Genomic DNA, 10,906 nt, shown 5'->3' on the forward strand with positions numbered 1-10,906 from the left:
GGAAAATGCCCAATTTCTTGCACAAGACAGACCTCAACGGTTTGTACTTTGCTGTGGAGTTGTGAGTCTTACAGAGGAATAGCAGTTCAGGAGCATTCATGAAGCTACTCAGTCAAAATCTGAGCAAAAGGCCAGAGAGAGAAATGAGAACTCCTGGGCAAGGTGAGCATTTCACGGGAGGTTAGGATGCAAGGGGTCAGCCAGCTCAGCTTAATGAAAGGAAAGATCTAGGAAATCTGCAGTAAATATAAAATGTTTCAGGGATAAAAATTTCCAAGAGGTAAAAATGTATCTTGGTTAAAAGCCATAGTTGGTACAAGGATAAAAGGAAATAAACCAGCCACAGATAAATTTGGGTTGGCATTAGAAAAAAGTTAATTACATTTCATGTAGTGTTTCTGGTTTATTCTTCTAGATGGAGAGAGAGACTCACAGTTCAGGTTAGTGGTGAGCAGCTGCTGTGGCAGGAATACTACAGGCTGCAAGTCCAGGAGGATGGCAGTGGATGCTCAGCAAACCCTCCTCTGTGCTTTTCTCTCTGGTCCCACTCTTAAAAAAGAAAAACCTTTCCAGTGAGTTCTTTCTAATGGCCAAAAAAAAATCCTTTCTGAAGGGAAAAGGTTTTCATTTTACACACATTGTCAGCGGAGCCTTCTTAGCCAGCTCATTTCCCAGGTCTTTAACCAGCCAGCCTGCCTGGAAAGGAGAGATTTCCTCTCATCTCAAATCACTTGGCTGCACATGGGAGAGAAGCCCTTTGACGAGGTGAATTTGCAAGGCTCTCAAATCCTCTTTATTCTCACTGTGCTATCCTTCCTTGACCCATCTCCAAGAGACCATGTTGTGCTAAGCCCAGAAGGAGCACGGAAAGGTGACAGCACCAATTCTAGACACGCACAAGCACACACAGAAACAGCTTCCACCACTTCCCTGCCCTATAAATTAAATATCATCCATACCCAGGTCTGGGAAGTATCAACTGAAATAATCCAGTCCATTCCTCCATCCCCAGAGACTGAATCAGAATAGCCCACAGTCCTCCTGTACTCCAGCCCAGAAACCTGCTCCTCCTGTGTCCCTGACTGACTGGAGGCCCACAATTCACATCTGGCCTATTCAGGTACCCAGCTGGGGGTTAACATACACATGCAGAAAAAAAGAGGCTGAATTTGGCTATTCGTATGTTAGTCAAAGAAATGATAGTGGGAGTAGGTGGTAGGACTAGTGTTTAGACAACCAGGACTTCAAGGAAAAGTGGCATTCAAGAGGCAACATGAACTCTAAGGGATGATTTCTCCTTGTAGATACTTGCACTGTTTAGGAAATCAAGCAGGAGAGAGAGGAGCACGAGGTAAAATGAACACAGGCAGGATTGTGGCAGACACAGTGTAAGGAAAAGGGAGAAGGCAGTTGTTAGACTGAAAAAGCAGGCAGGCCAAATGCTTTCTGAGTGCAATTATTTTAATGGGTCTGTCTTTTCCAAATTCCACATTGCACACACGGAAATAGCAGTTTCAAATAAAGACTCACACCAGAAACACTGACTTGCATAACAAGAAACTCTCCCTATCTCTTGGTACACAAGGAGGCACGAGATTCACAACAACATTAGTAACAGCCAGTCACGGAGGTGGACAGACAGACATGGAAATTCCAAAAGACAAAAAAAGGTAGTAGAGGGATGTTCTCATGTCCACCTTGCTGTGCAGGCAGGCAGCTGGGGTCACAGCTTGGTGGACAGATCCACACCACCAGGGGATCAGCATCTCACTTGCTCTACACCTCTGCTTGCTCAGGGTCCACCCTGCTCATTGTCATCTCTTGGGTCCCAGGGATGTCAGCTCCGAGAGCTACAATGGCTTTATGGTGTATGGGCAGCACAGGTTGCTCCAGGTCCCAAGGCTGTGTATGGCTCCCTGTATGGTACTGGCTGTGATGCCACAATGCGAGTCAACCACACTAAAGTCTTAACTGGCCAGCAAAGTTCTGCTTCTGTCCTCATTTTTGCCCTAGGGGCCTTCAACTTGTATGGGACCAGCCTTGTATTATCCATCATCAGAAGCATTTCACAGTGCAGCTGTGATCAGGAGTGATTCCAGTATGCACTCCAGACTTGGCTTTCACACCTTCAGTGAATAAATAAAGGATTTGTATGGTTACCGCTTGACTTACTAATTTTTTGGCTCCAAGTGGTCAAAGTGGTGCAGTAACTATATTCATGTGGGAAATGCCTCTAAAGTACTTCCAAACTGTTGTTTGCTATTCCAAAAGGCAAGCTGGGAATCAAACCTACATCAGCAAGCTATTGCTACAGCACTCACAGGCAAGCAAAAATCATGGGAGCCTTTTGCTCAGCACAACAGTTCCCATATGCCGATGGCAGGCAGTGCTGGAGGCAGATCTCACCCATGAAAACAAGCTCTAAAGGGAATCATGCAGATGATCACACAGATTCATCCACCTTCAATCGATCTCCAGACTCAGGTGTGCTAATACCAAACCTTGCTGTTTGGTAATGCTCATCTTTAAAGCAGCCTTAAGTGGAGCTAGGAGCAGGTGTTTTCCCTTTTGCACAGGCAGGGAGCTGAGCAGCAGCACAATTAAATGACTTGCCCAGAACCTGGAGGCTGTACTAAACACTTGAACCCACATCTTCCAAGGCCCACGCAAACATCCTTCTCCCAAGCCTGCCTCTTCTCCTTTTAGCCAGTATAGACCAACTTTGCTAAAATCACAGACATAGTTCCTTGATGTAGGAGCTGTTGAAGGGATCAGACTGTTGGAACACTCAAGGAGCACCCACATTAAGACTGAGTGTTTAGTTACCTTTCATCAAGGAATTTTTCAATCCAGTCTTATCCTTCTCGATTTCATGAAGGGCCTGTAAACTGCACGGTGGCTCCCTAGAGCAGCTGGGACACCTCATGCATGGAATGTACAGCACTGTGGCTCTTCTGTCCAGCTCTGCAATGACCACACGTGCCATCACTTAACCCAGCACACCAGTCATATAGTTCTTACAGCCTGGCCATGCAGAGGTCTGCTGGTGGTGCAGAGGGGTTGTGGCCATGTCACAACCTCTCTTTCTCTGTCAGCATTTCCTCTTCAGCACTCCCACCTCTCTATACACACATTTTTGCTGGCTTATGCAGGGTTGTGCTGTCCTCAGTCAAGCAAACAGTTGATGCTGGGCTGAATGGGAAGTGTGGCCTCCCTCTGGCTATGACAAATGTGAAGTACCATAAGAAAGAGATGACTGAAGAAAACATGATCTAGGAAACATAACTCAAAACCTGAGTGGTGGCATGGACTGTTTGCTGGCTCTTCTAACCTGGGAAATTTGGGGTATCAAAGCAAATTAGTAGGGTGCAGAATTAAGACAAGCCAAACTATGCAGCTCCCTGATGCAGATTCACAAATTATGAAAGCTGACAGATATTCAAGGTGCAAATGGATTATTACACAAAGAAGAAATCCATTCAAGGCTACGGCATACAGACACCAGTTCCATCTCAGGCATCTCCTAGGCAATAATGCACTGGAGGCTGGGAAAGCACTTTGGACAAGCCATATCCTGGTTTTTCCCCTGCTCTTCTCCAGATCTTGCTCTTGGCCTTGTCAGAAATGGGATTCTGGGCTAACTGGGCTGTTGCAGTGATATGGTATGGTCCATATGACTTTGTAGTCACTCTAAGTCCCAAAAGCCCCATTTCAAATAGAGAGTTTTCATAAACGGAGAACCTATGCAGCCATTCCTACTCAAAATCCAGTCTCTTGGTGCTGCCCCTCCCCATATGGGTCCTGTCTCGCAGTGCTGTCCTTCCCCATACTGGTCCCACATATCTTAATACACATGAAGTCAGGAGTCATAGCAAAAACCCATTAGTACAGCACTGCCTTTCTGGCCAGAATTGCCCAGAGAATAACACAAATTCTTTTGTAGCACCAATCCATGAGATTAGGGTCTTTCTGAGGCAGAGAGAATGTCTTTGCTTAGAACAGCTCTTGATAAACTCCCTTCTGCAAGCTCATCCCGTTGCTTTGCAAGCCCATGTGCACACTGAGCATCCTGTTTCCTGCAGCAAGGAGATCCACTACTGTATGATGGATCTTGCAGTCACGTCAGGGAAGGAGATAGTCGCCATCTTCCAGCACAGCTATACTGTAGCCCATACAGTTACCTACTGCCTGCCCCAAGGTGATGTGTGCCCTAGGCCAGCCTTCCACACAAATATGTGAAGGAAGTTCTGTTAGTCTCTGGTTACCCCAGGATTCAGCCTGCCTGACCTTCCAGGGTAAGTACTTCACAGGGTAGCACAGCTGCAGCTCAAACTCATTAACACAAGAGGAAAATACCAGCACTAATTGTGATCCTTGTGATTTGTTCTCCCAGAATGGGTGGTAAAATCACCCAAAAGAAGGCAAGACTTTCCAAGGATTTTCAACAGAGGAGAGATTGTCTGACAATGCTTTTTCCATAGCAAACACATAGCTTTGTCCCTACTGTCAAAAAGTCTGGAACTAAAAATGCTGAACTCTTCTTGTGACTGAGTGGCAGCAAGCTGTAATTTACTGCATTCCTGCTTCTGTTATGTCCAAGAATTGCTTCACTTCTGAGAAGATAAAGTTGTCATTTGTCAGTCCCATACAGCCTCTCCTTCCAACTGTCACATTTGCACGTTATACTAGACAAATTAATTCATTCCCTTCTTCCTATCTGCTCCCCAATAAAGGTAGTAAGTTTCCAAGAACTGAGAGTCATTTTTCACAGCAACATCATTATCAATTTTCATTTTAAAACCATGTAATGGGCATGCTTCAGCAAAAATCTGCATTTTTTTCCCAGCTGTTCCATCCACCTCCCTTAAATTGGTTCAGAAAGACCCAACTGTCTACTGGCTTCCCACAAGCACCTTCTCCACACCTCTGACTGATGGTACATCAGGAATTTCCAGCCCACCCATTGCAGTGTTTGGCTGGCTGCTGACAAAAGCTCTGCCTGGGTTTAGGATGCAGCCAGGTCCCTGGGCAAGTTGAGCTGTATCACCTCTCCTCCTGTGGTGTATTTAGCTGCTGGCCCGTTGCCTTCCATTGTGAAGAGTTTGCAAGTCTTCGCAGTCTCGTGAACTGGTGTGGACTTTTTCGAGGAGATGGGGGAATTTGTGGGGCTCAGTTGAACAGCAGTGGTATCCTGCACCGTGTGCTCACTAGTTTCAATTTCAAAGGCTGTGTTGCCAGGTTTGATGAGCCCAGTGTTGGAACCTGGTTTGGATTTCCTGGCCCCATGAGCTGGGGGCCTCCGGCTGCAGATGCAGCAGGCACCGAAGAACGTGAAGGCCACCACCAACAAGATGGGTCCAATGATGATGGGAGGGTTGTTCACAGGGAGGAAGGTCCCAAAGGCAAATGCTCCCACTAAAGTGATGTTGATCCCTGCCAGCATGATGCAAAGTCCACAAGCACAGCAGAGAGCAGGGGAGGGGAGGCCCGGAGGTCGGGTCTTTTTCTGGATGGGTTTTTGGGACAAAGAGGCACTGCTCTTTTCGCTGAACATGTTGAGATCAGTCTCAGAGGTTACTTCAGTCCTCGCAGTGTGTACACTGTGTTGAGAAGGGTAGTTCTGGTCTCCTGCTGCCTTGAAATCCCTGGAGAGGAACAAAGAAGCATGCAGCTGTCAGAGCAATAAACCAAAGGCACCTTTCCCCCAGTATCTTCTCTGGGTTTGCTGGTGCCAACAACTAAGCACAAATCCAAGCCTGTTCTTAAGTCTGGACTCACTCTCTGACTACAGTGGCCACATGCAGTCAGCCTCAGGCTGGAGTACTGAGCCCAGTGGGCTCAATGTTCTCTGCTATCCATATGGATGATGCCCAAGGGAATCCAAGCATGAAATCGCCAGAGACTATGCTTGGTTCTGTGTGGAGTTTGGCCACTGAGCAGCATTGCAGCAGTGTAGCTGGACAGACAGACCCACATCATTAGCTCAGCTGTTTCTCATGTGAGTGTGAGACCTGCTGCATTCATCTCTCTATGCCCCCTCTACTTCAACCATCTTTTCCTTAAATTCCAGTTCTTCAGGACAGGCAATATGTCCTCTTGCCCATTTGGGCAGTGGCTGATCTCACAGCCAGTACCTACACAACACCTGCCCAAAATAACAACAGAATCCAGTACTGCTCTGAATATTCCTCACTGCAATATGAATGCAGTATCTTTTCAGATGGATAAAGGTCCCAAATTGTAACAGAAAGGGGGACTCTTTGCTCCATATCTCAGTTGTCCAGTAAGTGGAACTAGTCATCCAAGTTGACTCTCTAGCCAGTGGAGAATAAAAGACCCCAGAAGGTGATCCAGAACATTCCCAAAAGATATCCATACTGGAGAGCTGAGCTGACTGCAGAGGGAACCTTGGCGATGACTCAAGCAGGTAACACTTAGATGCTCAGTGAGACAAATGCCATCCACAGATATTGAATGACACACCGTCAGTCACAGAAGTCTGTAAGGATGCAAATATGGGTGTTCTGCCACCTGGACCACGTTTCTACCATGATTCACACCATCTTTAATGTGATCACAGGAGATCCCACAGGAGGGGACAGGGAAGCTGGTTTGCCTCTGCAACTGTAAAATGAAACCCGAACAAGGTTTGTGCACAAGCAACACCAGCTCCTGGATGGAAGCTCATGGAAATTGAGATGATGAAGCTGAAAAAGAGCCTGTGTGAGGATCTGCCTAGGACCCAAAGCAGGAACACATAGCCCTGACTGACAATAGCATCTTCTCCATGGAGAAGGTTATTGGATGTGATAAGAGCTGGCTTTGTGTTTGCTGTACTTTACTGGGAAGTCAAATTGCCAGAAGCCAAATTTTCAGCAGTTTGCTGGTGATGTCTTTGATTTTACAGGCAGGAGAGCATTTCTCTCCCCAGCCTGATGACAAACAATAGCGGTCTGCTCTCTCCTACTCCCCTGCCCAGCTCCCTAACTTCTTCCCCTCTCTGCTGTCAAATCCCTTTCAAAAGTGTTGTTAACAGAAAGTTGATACCATGTAATTTCTACTGCAAGAGCCAAGAATCACTGTTATGCTACTAACAATCTGAAATGGCTAAATATAAAAAAAAATCACAAACAAACAAAAAACAACAAACCAAAACCAAACAATAAACTATCACCCATCACACTAAACACGCCAGTGAGATCAGCTGGGCAGTTTCAACATGTTTCCTAGGTTATAGAATTTTCCAGCACCTCCAGCTGAGGCAAAGCTCTCTGCTTTTCTGTTGGGTGTCATATCTCATTTCCTTGGCTTGGGCTTTTGTTTAGACCTGAATGAGTGCAGCAGTGAACTTTAAGTAAAGTTCATTTTCAGTGAGACATCAGCTGGAGACAACAGGGACAGCTGCATGAAAAGATTAAATTCTTCCTCATCTGGGGATGCCTGACTGGGGAGGGGTCTCTCAGCAGGTAAAGATTTATCAGGAAACTGAGATTGTGTGAAAGAGAAGGGGCATTTTCTCCACTTGCCAGGCTAACACATATGCATGTTTCCCTAGCAGTGTCCTTTTGTTCTGCCTGGGAACCCTGGCATGTTGATGTGAGCTGGAGTTCTGATTCTGTCTCTTTCACCAGCCCTGGACCAGCAACAAGATAGCTGCTGGTTAAAGACATACATACACACACTGTTTGCAGACCAGCTCTTGCAAATGCCGATAGGAACCTTTGACACACAGAGGCTGCAGATACCTCAGTGTGGTTCTTCCTCTTGGTTTGCCCTATATTCTACTGCTGAAAAGTGCTCACCAGGGAACTGCGTGGCTTCTCATGGTTAAATTACATCACAGGTTCACTCCACCAGGTTTCTCCCTCTTGACTCCTCAGTAATCACCTGCTTTCTCTGTGAAAAAATTTCCCCTCCTGGGACAGTTTGGCAGCTGTCATACCTGCTGGTCTCCAGTGGGATGCATAAACAAGCCGGCTGCCTCTGCTCTTGGGCGAGGGAGGCATCATGAGAAGTCAGGCTTCCACTGAGATTTTCAAGAGGAGCTTCAACCTGTTGCCCACTGGATCTGTTGAGGGCACCTGTAGTCACTCCAAAGAGACCATGCTGGTTTCTGGCTGCTTTCAAGGCTTCAGTGTTATCACCCAGCATGGTCCCTGGTAGCATATCTTCTCTGCCTGGCAATTTTTGTTCATCATTACAGATGCCTGAGCATATGAGGTTAAGCTTTGGCAAAATTCTCACCAGACCTCCCGAGGCTGTAACAGGGGAGGAGAAGAACAAGAGGCTCATTCAGGCACCATTGACAATGGTAAGAGTTCATCCAAGGACAGGTCACCCCAGCAGGTAAAAGAGGAGCACAGGTACACTCCAGAAGGATAAATGACACAGGAGAACGATCCAACTGAGCTCAGGGTGGGTTCAGTCACCATCAGCTTCCCAGGCATTGATGGTTGCTTCCCAGTGAGGGGACTAGATCTACAGTACAGAAACAGGGATTGGGAACATAAGACTGAGACCTCTCACACTGCAGCACGACTGGAGGTGGAACTGGCTACTCCTTGGGGCCCCATGAGACAGGCAAACAACACTTGGTTGTGCCAAGCAACTGGTCAGAAAACAGCTGCTACCTGCCTCCTGGCAAGTGAAGAGGGGAGAAGGGAGTCAGGGTTAAACTGTGTAAGTGATTCTGGGGCTTATCACACCCTTTATGTAGCTGCACCATAAGTGTTCTGGCCATGCTATGTCCAAGGTAAACTTTCTTTCCCATCTTCTTTGCTTGGAGCACCTACATGGGGTAACAGATCTTTCCCAGCAGTAAGCAGTGGAGTCACTGGAGATTCTAAGGGGAACCCTGCCTGGAACCTCTCCCACCAACTTGGGGACAGAAGACCTGGAAAACAAGCATCATCACAGGGCTAGGACAGGACCTACACACACATCACAGAGTAACCAACAGCACATAGAAGACAGCATTTTTGGGCTGGGAATATTTGGAAAATAGATCAATGTTTGCTTTTTTCTTGATCTCCATTCAAAACATCAGGGATTATACACAAGGGATTCCAGTTTGAAAACCAGATGACATAGGGATGAGAAAACCAGAAGAGCAGTGGAGGATAAAACAAAAAACAAACCAAGGCTACAGAATGTCTTATGTTATTCTCTACCTTGTAAGTCTCTGCAACAACACCAAGTCCATGTTCATTGTGATTGTCATGTACAATAAAAGCACCTTTGCTCTCCTGTCATCTCCTAAAGCATAGGCTGCTGGTATGGGTAGTAAAGTCAGCATCCTTCTCCATCCCTTCTCAGCTACAAGAATGTTCATGTGTGGGTCAGCTCCCACTGCTGACCTCCCTGAGGATATCTGGCAGATTTTACCTTTCACTTCAGCAAAGTCAATGGCTTGAAAAATGACCACATTTCCAGCCAAATTTTACTGTCTAAAATGAGCAACTTCTGTTCTATCAGGACTGGGAAAAGTTCTCTTTGAGCTCATTGTTTGAAACAGGTTCTTTTCTTATGGTTTGAAGTGTAGGTTTCTTCTCCAAACATTTCAGCTTGAAGTGCAGTACTCTGAGCACTGCTATGTAAAAACAAAAGCTGCATATCCAAGCTAGCATGATGGAAATCCAGAGGCTATAGTGATTTCTTCCAGGAGAATATCCATCCTCCCTATATTCTCAGAGGGAAAAAAAAGACTTTCATTCATATCTCAGAGACTTCCTAGAGCTCCAAGAGCATACTGACATATTCATCATTTTAAGAGCATCATTTCAAGCCATACCAGCAGCACCAGCAGAATGTACAGCTAGGCACTCTTAGTTGCTGTGAGGGGGATTGAACTGTCATCCTTCCACACTGTCTCATTGCAGCAGCACAACCAAAATATTTGTCAGACCTCAGATGAATCTCCTTTCTAAAAGTGTGATGGCACAGCAAAATAATGACAGTGATCAGCAAACAGAAATTGCAGTCAGACAGCTACAACCACCCCCTGCACACGGCCAGACTCACAAACACACAGGCACGCACGCTTTAGCTATTATGAGAAGCACAAGACTTTTTTTCCTGGGCAAAGTGCTGGGAAACTCTTCAGCAGGGCCAGAGAAAGCCTCGGTGTCTTACCTGGGCTGGACCGTTCACAAGGAAATGCGTTGGGGAGAGCAGGTGCCCTGAGTCTCCACTTCACCCTCCAGTCGGGGATAACAAAGCCATGGCTAGTCCCAGGAGTGGCGGGGCTGAAGACCAGCTGTGCACTGGGAGGAAAAGGATCTCACATCCCTCCTCCCCTCTCGTCACCGAGCTCAGGAAACTTTGCTGGGGTGTCAGACGGGCAGTCCTCGGAACAGCTCAGCAGGTTCTGTGCGAGCTCGGCCACCTTCTCTCCACTTTCTTCCTTCCCCTCGGAGGATAATGCTGTTCTCCTTAGACAGAAGGGGGTTTAGCCGCAGCATTCCTGGCCCGCCGCATCTTCTTCTGCCTCCTGCTTCTCCTCCTCGAGCCCGCCGTCCCCAGCAAGGCTCAGCCCACCGCCCCCCGCTGTCCGGCACTGCTCACCCTCTCCCCGCTCGTTTTCTACTCCAAGGCTTCAGCTTCCGCCCCCTTCAGCTCACAGAGGTGCCTGGAGCAGAGCATCCCCTTTATTTTTCCCTAGGGAGAGCTAAAACCCGGGAGCGCGTCAACGCCGAGGGTCAGCCCCAGCGGCGCTCGGGCGGCCTCGGGGCGGAGAACAGAGCGCGGCCGCTGCAGGGAAGAAGGAGAGACACCGCCAAATGCCAAGCAATAGGATGCAGGCTCGCTGATGCTGCAGCGAGGCACGGATCTCTCGAACGCAAGAGGTCTGAAACGCGTGTTACGAATGAAAAAAAAAAAAAAAAGGTGATGTACGGTTGCCTTAGGT

At 47.2% G+C, this 10,906-nt stretch overlaps 1 protein-coding gene across 1 annotated transcript; it reads right to left on the reverse strand.

Annotated features, from left to right (window-relative positions):
- Positions 1-1,457: 1,457 nt before the first annotated feature.
- On the reverse strand, positions 1,458-10,687 carry TMEM275 (transmembrane protein 275). Its single transcript, XM_071565056.1, has 2 exons — positions 10,132-10,687; positions 1,458-5,645 (listed from the first exon to the last, which is right to left on the reverse strand). The coding sequence occupies exon 2, from the start codon at positions 5,552-5,554 to the stop codon at positions 5,006-5,008; it is 549 nt and encodes a 182-aa protein (XP_071421157.1). The 5' UTR covers positions 5,555-5,645; positions 10,132-10,687; the 3' UTR covers positions 1,458-5,005.
- Positions 10,688-10,906: the final 219 nt, after the last annotated feature.

Source organism: Pithys albifrons, chromosome 10 (genome assembly GCF_047495875.1).
Source record: "Pithys albifrons albifrons isolate INPA30051 chromosome 10, PitAlb_v1, whole genome shotgun sequence".
NCBI lineage: Eukaryota > Metazoa > Chordata > Aves > Passeriformes > Thamnophilidae > Pithys > Pithys albifrons.

What these genes read in the sequence shown, in the direction of transcription:
- TMEM275 (XM_071565056.1), bottom strand. Translation starts at nt 5,554, where the DNA reads ATGTTCAGCGAAAAGAGCAGTGCCTCTTTGTCCCAAAAACCCATCCAG.